Raw genomic sequence first — 17173 nt, forward strand, 5'->3', positions numbered from 1 at the left:
GCTCCTTGGTCTCTACTCCAGGCACTAGAGTGGCTCTGGTCCCGACAGAGCGATGCCCCGGAGGGGCAGAGCATCGCCCCCTGGTGGGCAGAGCGTCGCCCCCTGGTGGGCGTGCCGGGTGGATCCCGGTCGGGCGCAGGCGGGAGTCTGTCTGACTGTCTATCCACGTTTCCAGCTTCAGAAAAATACAAAAAAAAAGAAAGAAAAGAAAAGCCCATACAAACAAAATGAAACCATGGTTCTCAGAGTGATTTAAACACACACACACACAAAATTCCAACCAGATGCTATGCATGGTCCTCGAATTGTTTTGGGTAAAACCAATTATTAAAGATAATTGGGACCCTGACTGGTGGCTCAGTGGATAGAGTGTCAACCTTGCATATGGATGTCTGGAGTTCAATTCCCAGTCAGGGCACACAGGAAAAGTGACTATCTGCTTCTTTCCCCTCCCCCTTCTCTCCTTCTTTTCCCTCCCACAGCCAATGGCTCAATTGGTTCGAGCATGACCTCAGATGCTGAGGATGGCTCGGTTAATCTAAGTGCATCAGCCTCATGTGCTGAGGATAGCTTGGTTGATTGGAGCATTGGCCCCAGACAAGGTTGTGGGAGGATCCTGATCAGGGAATATGCATGAGTCTATTTCACTATCTCTGCTCCTCTTATATATTAAAAAATAAATAAATAAATAAATAAATAAATAAATAAATAAAATTGGGGAAATATGAATATAGACTGAATGTTTATTGGTAACTTCCTGAGGTTTACTAAGATGTTGGAAAATGTCTTTATGCTTAGGACATATATATTGAAATATTTAGAAATTCAGGGTCATGATATCAGCAATAATTACTTTGAAATAATTTAGTAAATAAAAACCAAATTATTTAAACAGCTAGAGAATGATAAATAGGTAAAGCAATATTTTAGCAATTGTTAATTTTGGATGGTGAATGTTCATTGCACTTACCTTTCAACTTTCCATGATTAAAATTTTTCATAACAAAACCTAAAAAATGGCATACATAATAAAAGTAATAATCATGGAAACTCCTTACAAAGACATCAAGTGAGCCTGACATCCTTTCTCTCAATAACCACACTTATAGTGACTCCACCACTGCTGGAACAAATATTGTACACATATCTTCAGTTTGGCTCCGCATGAAGCTGTTCTTTGTTTTTAGGGGGGTCATGCCGCACAAAAGCCCACATCAAGGTCTAGAATTACCTCTACCCTACTGGGATCAACAGAGGGAAGAGCAGATTCACCATACATCTAACACTCTAGCTGAGTCATCTATCCTCTCTCAAGCCCTTTTCAACAAGCAGGTTTAGTTGAACCTTCAAAAATTAAATGTATTTTTGATATAATCCCATTGTACCTTCTCAGATCACAGCTATGATTTTAAACAAACCCGTATTTGTTCACAAACAAGAAGTAAGCCCTTTTATCTGAAGGGATGTTAAGTCAAGTCAGCCCTGAATGCTACATTGTGCATTAGTAGCATTCTACACAAAGTGTTTCCTCCTGGCCCTGGCCGGTTGGCTCAGTGGTAGAGCGTCAGCCTGGCGTGCTGGAATCCCTGGTTCGATTCCCGGCCAGGGCACACAGGAGAAGCGCCCATCTGCTTCTCCACCCTTACCCCTCTCCTTCCTCTCTGTCTCTCTCTTCCCCTCCCTCAGCCATCCACTGAGCCACTCATCCATTGGAGCAAAGTTGGCCCGGGCGCTGAGAATGGCTCTATGGCCCCTGCCTCAGGCGCAAGAATGGCTCTGGTTGCAACAGAGCAATGCCCTAGATGGGCAGAGCATCGCCCCCTGGTGGGCATGCCGGGAGGATCCTGGTCAGGTGCATGTGGGAGTCTGTCTGACTGCCTACCTGTTTCCAACTTCAGAAAAATACAAAAAAAAAAAAAGTTTCCTCCTCCCTGAACATGTGTTAGCCAGGAGGTGAGGGTGGTCCATTTTGCTGGGGCAGCATCTAATACAGCTGGTTTCATTATCAGTACCACATGGGGGTCAGCAGTAATCATCATGCATAAAAAGGCTGGTCCAGGAGTTGTGTTCACTGAGATTTCCAGAGTTGGTGGAAGAAGAAGAAAGCATGGGTAGGGGATAACAAATGTAGGAGGCCTGAAAATCGTGTAAGACAAAAATTTCATCATCAGGCTTATACAGGGCAGCCCATTTAAAAATGGGCCCCATGCAATCAAGTTGAGATAAACATTGCAACTTGCTTTTAGAGAATATTTATTTCAATTACTGAAGATGAATATTTGTAAGATTATTCATCTTCAATAACAGAAATATTTTGTCACATTAAGTTAATAAGTGGTTAGTAAGTAGAACATGTGCTAAACATAAACAGGAAAGGGTAGAGGAGCAAAAGATACCTAATATTCATAAGGTATCTGGTTACTGTTTGTTATGCACTAAATATGTATTGACTTATGAGGCACTAAGTATATGGAGGCATTAAATATATATGAGCACTTATATATATATGAGTCCTTAATTTAGCTACGCATTGGAAACACCCATCCTGGCCTGGAATATCATCTGCTCAAGAAACACAAACAAAATAGAAATTAGCCAGATGTTCATCCAGCTAATTGATAAAAAGCAGCTGTGGACAGGCATACTTGTCCTTGAATCCTTTTGATACAAGCAAGTGTGTTCACTGGCACAAGGCACCTTCCGTCTGTGGGCCTCTAGTTTGAACTCTAACTCTGGTCCTTGCAACTACATCATCTGTGGAGAAGGGCAATGCAACAGAAAGAACATATTGGTGTTGTGAGCCCCAGGGTCCAGGTGGGATCCTACCATCCTTCCATCCCACCTGCATCCTCTCCGTAGTTCAACTTACCCTAGCTTTTCCCCCTTGCTTACAGCCTGTACGTTTCAATTGGCTTAACTGACAGTGTGATATAGCACTTAAAGGGGGGAGGGGCACTATTTAGTGTCACAATGAGCTAAACCCAGTCCAATCCTTTAAGTGGGCCACCTTAACTGGGAAGAGGAAAAAACTGAAAGGAGAGAAGAAAAGTTAATGGCAGGACCTTTACTGACCCCAGTGCAAGAGGCTTCAATTCCCACCCTCTGCTTCTGACATGGGCAGAAAGCAGAGATGATAACATTTCACATGGAAAGGGGAAAGGAAAACCGAGAGGGAAGGCTGAGCTGCAGACAGGAAATTTCCCAAACTGGTGCGTCCCCTTGGTTCTCAACATCACCGTCCCCTCCCACATTTTCAAATAGCACGAGGGACTTCTGCAGGTGACAAGATCACTGCCATGATATTGTCTGTATAATAAAGGCTAAATCTGATTAAAATAAAAAAACAAAAACAATTCTATAAAAAGTCATAAATGTGACTAACCACAAAGCAATACTGAGATAGATTCTTGAGCCACCTTTAATTTAAAACCCCTGACTAAGCTCTAATACTTCCCAATGTTATAGAAATAGTCTTAACCATTTCAGAATGCAGTTTTCCAGGATCTGCTATTATTTCAATTAACCTACAGGACTATTGTGTTCTATGTCTTATGAGCAGTCTAATTCTTGCTCCTAGATCAGATTGTCAGGAGTAAAAACGTATATATCAATAACTGAAAGGACTGCCTCCAACCAAACAGAAATTTTGTTCACATTAAGAGATGGGGGCTCTGGCCGGTTGGCTCAGTGGTAGAGCATCGGCCTGGCGTGTGGAAGTCGGGTTCAATTCCCAGCCAGGGCACACAGGAGAGGCGCCCATCTGCTTCTTCACCCCTCCCCCTCTCCTTCCTCTCTGTCTCTCTCTTCCCCTCCCGCAGCAAAGGCTCCATTGGAGCAAAAGATGTCCCGGGCGCTGGGGATGGCTCCTTGGCCTCTGCCTCAGGCGCTAGAGTGGCTCTGGTCACATCAGAGCGACGCCCCGGATGGGCAGAGCATCGTCCCCTGGTGGGCATGCCGGGTGAATCCCGGTCAAGTGCATGCAGGAGTCTGTCTGACTGCCTCCCCGTTTCCAGCTTCAGCAAAAAAAAAAAAAAAAAAAAAAAAAGAGATGGGGAAGACTTTTGTGGACAAGAATTGCTTGCATCTGCCTAGTGCTTCTGCCCTTCTTCTAGACACTGCCCTGCTCCCCCATGTTACTATGGTTACCATAGGAGCCACTACAGTGGTATGGCATAACATTACTCCATGGTCATTGCTGATTAGTCCAGAAGAATCTACCTAGAACAATCAAAATCCCTCCCTAGTAATTTTTTGGCTCTGAGAGAGAAAAGACTGTCACTCTGCAGATAGCTGCATTTATATGGTGTGGAAAAAGTCAATCTGCAGAAGAAAAAAGGTAGCAAATAACAGAGAGTCGGGAAATTTCATAGGCTCTTGGTGCCTGGTTCCAGGGACTTCTGAGGTCCCACTGCATTCCATGAGATATTCCCCAGACCACTGAGTAATTAAAAACTCTCCTTGCTTTTAAGCCAATTTGAATTGAGTTTCCATCACTTGCAGCAAGATTTCCTAATTAAACCATAAGACCAAATTCAAAAGCATCTTCTACCATGCACAACTCCGGAACAAAAAGGGAAAAATCAAATTGATAACTGTGTAAAATAAACAGAGGCACCTATAAATTCTGCCTCAAATGTGCAGAATTTGCACAGCTGACATACAAGCCACTCTGTGCCCAGAGACCAAACATGTGACCCAAAAAAGAAACTGATTTTGAATCTAAAAATGAGCTTCAATGAGCCCGGCATATTTTTGGTGTCAGCAGACGGAAGATGCCACGGGCTTTTCCTCACAGGTGTCGGCATCTACTCGCAGTCTGGCTGCTCCACGCCTGAAGGGAAATGAGACAAGAGGACTAAACGGAAACCAGAGATAGTCAGCTTTTCCGTTTGAGGGGGCACCTCACATGAAAAAGGCATCCATGAAGCACACATATTTAGAAAACAGTCACCTCAGATAGAAGAGAACACTAGTTATAAGGAGCTAATATCCTCTGCACACTTAACTACATGTAGGAGGCATTATTCAGATCCCTTTACACATTATAACCAAATCTCATGGTTATTGTTTTGTTTTGGGTTTTAAAGATTTTATTTATTAATTTTAGAAACAGAGAGAGAAAGGTGGGGGAAAGAGTGGGAAGCACCAACTTATGGTTGCTTCTTTCATGTGCCTTGACCAGGTTTTGAATTGGCGGCCTCGGCACTCCAGGTCAACATCAGAACCAAATATTATGCTTGAGAAGATGGCATTGTGGTCTCCATTTTGCAGATAAAGGACTTGACATTCTGAAATGTGTTTGTCTGAAGTTTCCAGGTCTCCTTCGCACCCCAAAGCATGTGCCTTTTCACTCCTAAGTTTGTACTGTAACTGCCAAGAACTGTCCACCCAACTCAGAGTTTGGGCTGTCCAGGGACAGTAAGCTCCCCACCCCAAGAGTGCACAGAGACATCCGCTAGGCTATCCGGAAGGAAGAGAGGGAGGAAGGGAGAAAAGGAAGGAGGAAGGGAAGGAGGGAGGAGTGTGGGGAGGTGGGAAGGGCAGCAGCCTGGGTGGGGGCAGACATCTCACAGACCAGCACGGCCTGTGGCAGCCCCTCTGTGCACCCAGACTTTATCAACCCCCAGATATTCTGCCACAACACATGTTCAATAATGTGCCCTGATGTCCTCCAAGTACTCAAAACTTTAAAATAAACATACTCTCACTTGTGGAAGATTGTGATTGTGGAGAAAGTTTGTTTTTAATTATTACAAGTTTATAGTTTTTACTAATTATAAAAACAATATATATTCTCTCTAAAAATATCAAACATTACAAAAATATTTAACACAGCAACAGTTCCCTGGGACCCCACCACCCCCAAATTGTTGGTCAATAATGATAGTCCCTGGGACCCCACCACCCCCAAATTGTTGGTCAATAATGATAGTCCCTCAGCTTTTTTTTCTGTGTATATTTTAATATATTATCTCTCTACAAGGGGGATTGCTTCAGTTTTTGTTCTTTCAGTTTGCTTTTCTTGACTTACTGATTTAAAGCTATACATGTTTTATATTATATGCTTCGCATCATTTGCACTCATTCAGCAATCACATGGCTGAGAGCACAGGCTCTGAAGCCAGACTGCAGTGGGCCTTGGAGATGTGCAGTTAAGATCCCAGGCCTTGCCTGACCAGACGGTGGTGCAGTGGATAGAGCATCGGACTGTGATGCGGAGGACCCAGATTCGAGACTCCGAGGTTGCCAGCTTGAGCGCGGGCTCATCTGGTTTGAGCAAAGCTCACCAGCTTGGACCCAAGGTCACTGGCTCAAGCAAGAGGTTACTCGGTCTGCTGTAGTCCTCGCCCCCCCCCCCCCCCGGTCAAGGCACATATGAGAAAGCAATCAATGAACAACTAAGGTGTCGCAATGAAAAACTAATGATTGATGCTTCTTATCTCTCTCCATTCCTGTCTGTCTGTCCCTATCTGTCCCTCTCTCTGACTCTCTCTCTGTCTCTGTAAATGAAAAAAGAATCCCAGACCTCAGTTTGCCCATTTGGAAAATGGGCATAATAATAGTATCTACCTAATAGGGTTGTCAGGAGGTGTGATGACAAACAAAGCACTGGAAACAGTACCTAACATTGAAAGAGCTAAATAAATAAAATATATTATTATCGTGTTTTAAAATTACTTTTGTAATTTAAAAATATTTTTAAACTATGAGTTAGACTAAACAATTTGACTTCGTTTACTAGTCATACATATTTTCTCTTCTGTGCTGACCATTCAGATTCTTCAACAATTTTCCTATTCGGTTTCAAATTTGTGTTACTGCTTTATAAGAAAATTTTGTATATTAAGGAGGTTAGTATAAGGTAAATACTGCACATATTTTCCCCAACTGCAAGTAATTTCATACTAAAGAGAAGTTCCTAAAAGATAATAGCAAAGAACACTGGTTTGGAATGAGGTAAGCTCGGATTTGAATTCCAGCTCAGCTACTTACTTGCCAGGTGATCCTGAGCAAGCTCTACCAGAGCCACTAATGGAGTGGGCATAATTCTAGAATGATCCCCGACGTCCCACCACTGAGGGTACATACCTTGTATAATCCCCTGCTCTTGAGTGCAGGATGAACCTGAGAACATAATGCAATATTATCCCTTTGATTAGTACTAATCATCAACTTTTAGATAATCAAAAGAAACAGCCTAATCTAATCTGGTGAACCCTTAAATGGGAACTGGGCTCTTCCTCAAGTAAACGAGGTGCAAAGGGTAAGAGATATTTGGTATGAGGGAGATTCTCTATTACTGGCTTTGAAGATGGAAGGCGCCACACAGTAAGGACCTGAGCACAGCCTCTAGGAGCTAAAAGGGGCCCTCCAGCTGACAGCTTGCAAAGGAACAGTGACCTCAGTCCTACAACCACAAGGAACTAAATTCTTCCAATACCCTGAACAAGCTTGTAAGAGGCTCCTGAGCCTCAGATGAGACTCCATGCTATTCATCACCTTGATTTAAGTCTTGTGAGACTCTGAGCAGAGAACCCAGCCATGCCTTGGCCAAACTTCTGACTTACAGAACTGTGTGCTAATGAATACATGTTGTCTCAAACTGCTAACTTTGTTGTATTCTGCTATGCAGAAATAAAAAAATTAAAATGCTCTATCTCCTCATCTCTAAAAGGAGAATGAGGCTCAAATCACATCTTCCTCTTGGGATTATTCTGGGAAATAACATATGCTTAAAGCACTCAACACAGTGAAATGGTAGTGGTGAGTTACCTAGGATTAATGAAGCTGTTATATTGTTTTCATACTCACTGATACAATTTGAGGTGATAAATTATTTTTTCACAAATATACTAGAAAAGATAAAAACTTTACAGTCCAAGGAAGTAGAAAGAATTAAAAGGAATTCCAGGTGATGAAAAGTTGACCATAGGATCTCCCTTGTTTCTAACACTCTCACAAAGATCATCCTGTCTAACCTTCTTTGAAGAAAGGTACATCTTCAGCCTTGCTTTAAAGAGGTGGTATATGCTCCATTGGTCTGGGACAGGCAATCCTGAATTCAAGTTCTAGCTCTGCCACTTACTTTGGCTGTGATTTTAAGCAAGTTAGCAAATGTGGGGCTCAGTTTCCTTCTCCCTAAAATGGGAATAAACACTATCTATCATGCAGGCCTGCCACAGTCTTGCCTGGAGCCAATGCTCAATAAATGGAGGTAAAGGTATAAACAGAGGCTGGCGGAGAAGAGAAAGCTGTGATTCTCTCTGTGGCACAGGAGACGTGGGAAGGCCACAGTGACACTGCCTGAGCAGTATTCTCAAGGACCAGAGACTCTGTCCCTCCCTGTAGTTATTCATGTCAGAGCCTTTCAGTCTGATTTGCAAGGAACACTCAGGTTTGCTACACTGAGGTTTTGCCAACTTCCTTCCAAATGCAGGACTGGAATATGCCAAGGCAGCGTGGAACAGGCACACAGTATTGTCAGAAGACAAGGTTCTAGTCCTGATCTCCCACCTCTGAGTGACCCTAAGAGCAATCACCATTATTTCTTGTCTGTCTAGGAACTAACTACCTAGTGGTTACAGTACCAAACTCTTCCTTGGGGCAAGTAACTCTTCCTTACTTCAAGTACTGTACTTTTTGCTGCATAAGATGCACATTTCTCCCCCCAAAACTGGAGGGGAAAATGCCCATGTGTCTTTTTCCCCCCCCAGAAATGAGAAGCCGGGGGGGGGGTGCAAACAGATAGACTCCCGCATGTGCCCGACTGGGATCCACCCGGCATGCCCACCAGGGGGCGATGCTTTGCCCATGTGGGGCATTGCTCCATTGCAACAGGAGCCATTCTAGTGCCTGAGGTGGAGGCCATGGAGCCATCTTCAGCACCCAGGCCAACTTTGCTTCCATGGAGCCTTGGCTGTGGGAGGGGAAGAGAAAGATAGAAAGGAGAGGGGGAAGGGTGGAGGAGCAGATGGGCACTTCTCCTGTGTGCCCTGGCCAGGAATCAAACCTGGGACTTCCACACACAGGGCCGATGCTCTACCACTGAGCCAACCGGCCAGGGCTTGCCCATGTGTCTTATGGAGCAAAAAATACAGCGTTTTATTAAGTATTTTAACACACCATTTGGTTCAGAATATTTTTTTTTCTTATTTTCTTCCTTAAAATACTAGATGTGTCTTATGGTCAGGTGCGTCTTATGGAGCGAAAAATACTGTAAGTGGCTTAGAGCAGCTGTCAATCACAAACCCTATCCATCCAGCTCCCTCAGAGGGAGCATGTGACCAAGGCCTGTCCCATCCTGTTGACAACAGTGATTGGTCAAGGTATGTGACCTAAGCCAGGACAATCAGAGTCCTACACAGAATTTCATATGTGGACCCTGGAAACAAACACTTCTCTCTTTTCTCTGGAAATGCATGGCTACTTGTGATCATCCTCTCCAAAAAAGTCCACGTACAGTTGGCCAAGATAAGACCAATGCTCCAAGAGTGACAAAGCTGAGAGGGAGTATCCCTGAACACCACTGGACCTCAGACCCACTCAGCTTACCGCTCTCGTCAAATCAACCAATCAACTCCCCTTTCCACTTGCACCCGTTGTAACTGTGTTTCTACCACTTGTAACTGAAAGATTCCTGAGTAATACAGTAGTCCATTTTTAATTATTTGAAAATTAAAAGGTGGGGCTACAAGGTCCAAAGTCCGTTAGAAGGTTCCAGAGTCTTAAAAATTTCTTCCCAAGTGGCCTAAGCAAGAGTAAAAACCAGGCACTGGAGAAAGAGACAAGATGAGCCCAGCCCTTAAATTTGGTTGATATTTAATTGAAACTCAATGCAATGCCTTACACATAGTAGATCTCGAGAAGTCTTTCCTAGCTAACCAACAGGCAGTGGCAGAAGTTGTGCTTCTGAAATTTTCAATTTTCACATTGCTAGTATAAGTTGCCTACCCAAGTCTCTCTGTCCTCTCTCTCTCAATCTCTCTCTCTCTCTCTCTCTCTTCCTTAACTAACTGGAGGAACTGTACCAAATATTTTCACAAGGAAGGATAGAAATTTTGAGCTCAGCACTGGCCCAACCAGACGGGGACCAGATGTGCAGCAAGTACCTGACAGAGGAACTGTCTCGGAGCAAGAAACCCAGAGCTCTCTAGGTCCCACCTTCTCATTCCCACCATTCTGTTCTGATTTCATTTGTTCTGACCGTAACTGCTCCAACCAAGACCATTGCCTTGGCTTATCTCCATGAATGTATCTGTAGCATCCATGGGTCTGGTAAAGCACCAACCTTGCTGGGAGTGCAGGGAAGTCCTCAATGGGCAGTAACACCCAGGGCCGCTGTCTCCTTCAACAAGCATGGGAACCAAAGACCACAACCTGCAGTTAACACCAACAACAACTCGTTAAAGGGCTAAAGTGCTTGGGAGATAGAAGGGACGTGTGCGACATCTAGGTTATCATCAGCTCTTCCTGAGCCCCTCTCCAGATAAACACTCCAGCCAAAAAAAAGGAAAACTGCAGATGCTGCTCCTAAAGCCTTGCGGAGTAATACAGATCTGCAGTGAACGTTTCCGGGAAGACCAAGAGGGAGTTACAATACAAAGTGAAAAAAAAACTTTCCTTAAAATTATTTTGAAACTCTTTTTCTAAAATGTTTCCTCCTTAAGCCTAACCAGGTGGTGGCGCAGTGGATAGAGCGTCGGACTGAGATGAGGGAGGACCCAGATTCGAGACCCCAGGTCGCCAGCTTGAGCCCGGGCTCATCTGGCTTGAGCAAAGAGCTCACCAGCTTAGACCCGAGGTCACTGGCTCCAGCAGGGGGTTACTCGGTCTGCTGAAGGCCCGCGGTCAAGGCACATGTGAGAAAGCAATCAATGAACAACTAAGAAGTTGCAACGTGCAACGAGAAACTGAATTGATGCTTCTCATCTCTCTCTGCTCCTGTCTGTCTGTCCCTGTCTATCTCTGCCTCTGTAAAATGTTTCCTCCTTAAGCCGCTGACCAGTCCTGTGCTCCCTTGTGCCCAGTGGTGGCTCTCCATCGCCTGCACGTGTCTCCCTTCCACTTACTGAGAGTGTTCAGACCCTACTCCGCTAACTCTCTCCAACCCACTTCTCACCACTCTTCTCCCCACCCACCCCGAAATCCACAAATGCCCAGGACTGGGTGAACTAACACAACAAGCTCAAGAGGAATGGAATTCCAAATGCTTATAATGGTTTTCTCTGCCATACACATAAATATAGGAAATTTGCTAGCACAGAGATTCTAAAACCTTACATTCTCAGCAAAGGAGAAAACAAAAGTGTTCATACAAAGCCCGAGGACAGCAAGCAAAGCTCAGTCTAACAGGCCTGGGAGTCACACTTCATTATAGGACATGTATCAGCTGGATAATGACTCAGATGTCTTCATGCTGGCATTCTGAGTCTTTCTTGTTCTTCAGCTGCAATCACCATAATGACGGTTACAAAGCACGTCCTGGCCGGGCATGAGTGCTCCCACCTGGTTGGGTTCCCTTCTACCCCATGTCATGCAGAATTATGCTCCGAGGTGGAGAAAGATTGATTTGGCCATAGAAGAATCAGGCAACTGACCAAGGCTCCAAACCACCTCACTCTGATATATCTTGATGCCAGTTTGCCTAACTTTACCAATAAGCCCCAGGGGCCAGAAGTCAAAGTAAGGACAAGAGGCTATGGTAAACACCATAACTGACCCAACCACCTAACAGAGCCCTTTCACTCCAATAATTCTAACTACTTGGGAAAATCTTATGAGTTGACTAAGAAGATGAGGGATGATACAAAGATGAAATCAGCATTGCAGTAAATTCTGTCACCTACCTGGCTTCAGTTAGCCAGGGGCAATTAGTTTTATCTCCTACTGTGAATTACTAACTTTAACTGGCAAGAACACAGCCAACAAAGAGTCACACTTAAACCAAGTGTGGGTCTAACTCAGGGGTCTCAAACTCAACTCAGCATGTGGGCCGCAGAGCAAGATCACAGCCGTTTGGCGGGCGCACTAGGTCTACAAAAGGCAACTGTTACGCAACACTTTTCTCACTACAGTTGAAAACAAAAAAAAAATCAGTATAACAAGCACAATCGTACATGCAGTTTACTCAGTGTCACAAAACGACCAGAAACTGTAGTTCGCATCACAACTGCTGTTAACTAAGCTAATATCTAGCTAGGATGCTAGAGAAATGAAAAATACAAGTAGGCCCCTAGGCTTACTTAATTTTATCCAAAATATTTTGAACTTCGTGGATTAGTCTGCGGGCCGCACAAAATTGTTCGGCGGGCCGCGAGTTTGAGACCCCGGTCTAACTGGTTCCTTTTCAGGAGCAAGTTCTATGAACCAGAATTCACAAAACATATTTCAAGAGGAAAGAGTTGAAGAGGTCTCAGAGCCACAGGTAGGGTAATCAATTGTCCCAGTTTGCCCAGAATTAAAGAGTTTCCCAAGACATGGGACTTTCAGTGCTAAAATCAGGACCGTCCCAGGCACACTTGTGGTACTGGTCACCCTAGATGCACCCCACGCCTTGGGTAGTGACCATCACTGATAAAGAAGGAAAGTAGGATACGCTGAAGGAAGGGTAGAAAGAGAAAGAAAATAAATACTTTCAAAAAAGCCAGTTTGCTCACAGTAGGTCTAATTTCCCCATAGTTCAAAATGAACAATTAATGTCAACTATTCTAAAGTGTGTATAAACTATTTTGTCAACAAAAGGTTTATGGTCAACAACTTTGGGAAATGCTACAAATCCATCAGCTCTCTTTCATGTGGTTCTCCTACACATCACACATCAAAGGTCCTGACAAGTCCTGCAGCAAGGGACACATTTAACTTGGTGCTTTCAGTGTATCCCAAGTTTATTGACCACATGTCTTTTTTCACTTAATGGTTATGATCATCCAATTGGACATACTTTGAGAAATGGGGATCTTATCCACAAAGCCATAAAGTTAGGAGTTACATGACATATTCAGTATGACATGAACATCTACTAAAGAGATCAACACCTTTCTCCTTGTACTCAATGAAAAGCATATTGTAAACTTAGCTAAATAGAGCCGTGATCTATATATTTTAAATAAGACCTGAGGAAAATGACTGAGATCTGTGTGGGATATTAAAGATGAATCGAACCAAAAAACAGTGCTGAAAAAACTAAAGACTTGAATTTGAAACACAATCTGAAGTGGATCTATTCATTCATTCATTCATTCATTCATTCCCTTCATTCATTAAACAAATTAATTCAGCATGTATGTGCCATCTATTATGCTAGAACAGATACAGCAATTAACAAGAGAGAGAAAGTCTCCACATACCTGATGTTTGGGAATTCCTAACCTAAATTTCAGTAAGTACTCACTAACAATCTTAACAATGAGAAGAAAGTTCAGGTGTCCATAGAAGGGTCCTCTAGCTCAGAATCAGAGGGTGGTCATGATGGCTTCCCACAGGAGGAGATGTGAAGGTTTAGACTCAATGGATGAGGTGGCTGGGTGAGCTGCAGTGTGTGTAGGGCTGTGGTGCTAGGCAACAGGGGACAGCATTCGGGGCAGAAGGAACAAGGCATACAAAGGCCTGGTGGTGAAACAGCGCTTGAACATTCTTTATACATGCAAAGGTCTGTTTGTGAGGTTAGAGCTAGTATTCATTTTAGCACACAGTAGGGCCTCCATATACTTTATTACTATCATTATTGTTATCATTACTGAGCTAAGGAAGAAAACTTTGCATCAAAAGAAGGTTAGATCTGACCTTTCCTCTAAATATCTATGACTTTGTGACTAGGAGAATTTATTAATACCTTTAAAATCTCTAAAGCTTAAAGACTTCTGAAAATTAAGCCCCCTCCCCACTCCCTCACCCCCCCCCCAAATCACAAATCTATGTATTAACGGAATCTACATTTCTGATTTCATTTTTCCTTCACTGTGTACTGGTTCCCTCCGTGTTTCCAAGGAAAGTGCCACAATGCCCACCTCATCATCCTGACACCTCTGGGCTTCTTCAAAGATGCTTCCAGTAGCCCAAGACTTTTAGGACAAGCGAACATCAGCAGACATTAATCGGGCCGTTTATGTTTGTTAATTAAACCACAGCTGCTGATGCAAGTATGACTTTCCCAAGTGGGAGCACCCAGGAGCTTCCCCCGTGGAGATGGATCAGTCAGGCCGACCTGTGTTCTTTCCAGAGCTTCTAGGATAGGACACACCCAGGGACAACACTTACCCCTCTGAAGTTCCAGGTTTTAGGAGAGGAAAACATGGGAAAGGAGTTTTGCCGCTGCCACTTAGGCCTAAAAAAGGAAAAAAGAAAAGACAACGTGTTTGTTAGTCACTGGTTAGGTATTCAGAGGAAATCACAGGCTTTCGAGGCAGCTTTATCAAAAACAGGAGCTTGGGGGTGGGGTGGCCCAGGTACAGGTGGCCGAGGTGCTGTCCACAGCCTTGCAATCTCGGACAGGAAATGTACTCCAAACTCTCTCCCAGTCCGGCAAGAGGAAAGCTCTAGAATCCCTTAAAATAGTCAACCCCTCTCCCTTAAAAAATAAAATAAATAGGAAAATTCAAACTGGATGCAATCAAAAGCCAGACCAAACTCCCAACATTGATCTTTGTTCCTCACACACAAACAAGCCCCCCAGGATGCCATCAGTGAGGTGTACAGCCTGGGCTCAGCCCGGAAAGCTCCCCCATCACACACACACTGGGGAGTCCAGCACCTCCACACAGGCCACAGCTGAGCTCCAGACACTAAAGGGACAACTGACAGGACATGCAGCCGCTGCCTAACAAGTCGGAACCAGTTTCTTCACCTATTAATCTCTCCACATGAGCCAACCTCCTCAGACATGACCGGGGCAGCTTCCTCTGGTCAGCGTGCGGGGCAGGTGACCGGGGAAGGAAAGTGCAGCGATGTGCTGGCAGCACCAGGCTCACCAGCGGACACCTTCCTTCTGTCTTGGGAAGTGAATCCAATTTTGTGGCTGCCAACATACCAACTGAAACTCTATTTACAACATCTTTTTGTCCTCCCCAAAATCTTACGTCTGTCAGCACAGATATTCCAACCTCATGTGTGCTTGAAGTACCACCTCACTGAAAAATATCCATGAAAAAAGGACTCCTTGGACTTTTCCTGAGGATCTAGTCACTGCTCCACCAAAAGGGTGGTGCTGGTTCTTTACATGACAGTCACACCTTTCCTTACCCTCTCTGCCAAAGTTGGCAGTGCCACAGGCAGGGTGCTCGCAGTGACTACAGGGCAGGCTTTGCAGGATGTCAGGCCTGAGTAAAAATCTTGATTGGCTCTACCACACACAAGAGATAAAATACAAGGTAATTTCTATAATAGCAGCAGCTAATGGGTATTGAGTAGTTAAAACAGCATATGCTAATACTTCATAAAGTTAATCTCACAGATGCTTACACTATAAGCCAGGGTTCAGTATTGTAACCATTCAGTAGATAAGAAAACGGCACCTGACCGGGCGGTGGCGCAGTGGATAGAGCATCGGACTGGGATGCGGAAGACCCAGGTTCAAGACCCCAAGGTCGCTAGCTTGAGCGCAGGCTCATCTGGTTTGAGCAAAAGCTCACCAGCTTGGACCCAAGGTCACTGGCTCGAGCAAGGGGTTACTCAGTCTGCTGAAGGCCCATGGTCAAGGCACATATGAGAAAGCAATCAATGAACAACTAAGGTGTTGCAACAAAAAACTAATGATCGATGCTTCTCATCTCTCCGTTCCAGTCTGTCTATCCCTCTCTCTGACTCTTTCTCTGTCTCTGTAAAAAAAATAAAAAAAAAAGGAAAATGGAGACCCAAGGATAAATGATGTAACTATCATCACACAGGCAAAATCAGAATTCTAATCTCAGCTGTCTGATCTCAAATTCCATCGTGTTTTATTAGCTGTGTGATCCTGAGCAAGAGGCTTTATCTCTTGAGCTTTCAGATTCCTTTGCACAGAACAGGAGAAATAATACCCAGTACCTAGAGTTAAGATGAGACGAGGGCTCTAACTCCAGTTCTGTCACTGCGAAGTTTTCAGCAGATGTTAGCACAGTGCCACCCCCCCCCCAAATCTTGGCTCCAAGAACAGCCTCCAACTGGGGGCACAGGACTGACACAGAAAAGCCGAGACAACTCACCACACAGATGGGAACCCCGCTTATGTGTCTTTCTATCCAGCCCCCTTCTCTCCCTCACCCGCCTCCGCCCCCACACATACAACAGTAAGACCCCAGGCTAATCACATCTCAAGACTAACAGAGAACATGTGGGTGGTTATTTAGATTTAATATCCTCTATTAAGTAACATGTTGGTCTAAGTTCTTCAGAAAAGACATTTCTCCCTTAAAAAAATAAAAACTTAGAATTCAACAATACTTCTCCCTGGATTCCATCCCCTCCCCTCCCAGGTTATATTTGGGCTTTGCTTTACTAATCATTTTTGATGAGCTTCACTGCATCCAAAGCAACAACATATTCTGAGCAAAGATTTAGTTCACAGAAAATGACAATCACAAAAATTAACAGTGATGAAGTTACATGATGTGCCAGGGCCTGTGCTAAGTACTTTGCCTATATAATCTAAGTCTCACAGTAACAATAAGACAGGTTATAAGATATTAGGTTATATTATAACTTTTATACATAATAAATAGTATTATAATGGTATTATACATTATAATATTTATATATAACCCATTAAACTGACATTACATACTTTAAAATATAACATATTACAACTTTGAATAATAATGTATTTTCATATAATATGATATCATTACCCCATTTTACAGATGAGATAAACAGAAGCTCAGAGAGGTTAAACTACAGTGTGTCCGTAAAGTCATGGTGCAGTTTTGACCGGTCACAGGAGAGCAACAGAAGACAATAGAAATGTGAAATCTGCACCAAATAAAAGAAAAACCCTCCCAGTTTCTGTAGGATGATGTAGCAGCATGTGCGCATGCGCAGGTGATGACGTAACACCCTGTATACAGCGGAGCAGCCCACAGCCATGCCAGTTGAGATGTGGACGGTACAGAGGAAAGTTCAGTGTGTCTGTGGCTCGCTAAATTCAAATCCGTGACCAAAGTGCAACGTGAATATCGGCGCGTTTATAATGAAGCGCCACCAC

The 17173-nt window shown here is 43.9% G+C and overlaps 1 protein-coding gene and 1 non-coding gene across 3 annotated transcripts in view; both read right to left on the reverse strand.

The window, feature by feature from the left end:
* ARHGEF3 (Rho guanine nucleotide exchange factor 3) overlaps positions 1-17173 on the reverse strand; it is a 381307-nt gene that overhangs the window by 226935 nt on the left and 137199 nt on the right. For both annotated transcript variants that reach the window (XM_066246135.1, XM_066246137.1), the window contains one exon: positions 14257-14323. In XM_066246135.1, coding sequence (XP_066102232.1) covers positions 14257-14323 — 67 coding nt within the window. The remainder of the gene's footprint in view (positions 1-14256; positions 14324-17173) is intronic.
* Positions 8990-9065, reverse strand: TRNAT-UGU (transfer RNA threonine (anticodon UGU)). Its single transcript has one exon. It is a non-coding gene; the product is annotated as a tRNA-Thr (tRNA).

The sequence above is a fragment of the Saccopteryx bilineata genome, chromosome 10 (assembly GCF_036850765.1).
Source record: "Saccopteryx bilineata isolate mSacBil1 chromosome 10, mSacBil1_pri_phased_curated, whole genome shotgun sequence".
NCBI classification, from domain to species: domain Eukaryota; kingdom Metazoa; phylum Chordata; class Mammalia; order Chiroptera; family Emballonuridae; genus Saccopteryx; species Saccopteryx bilineata.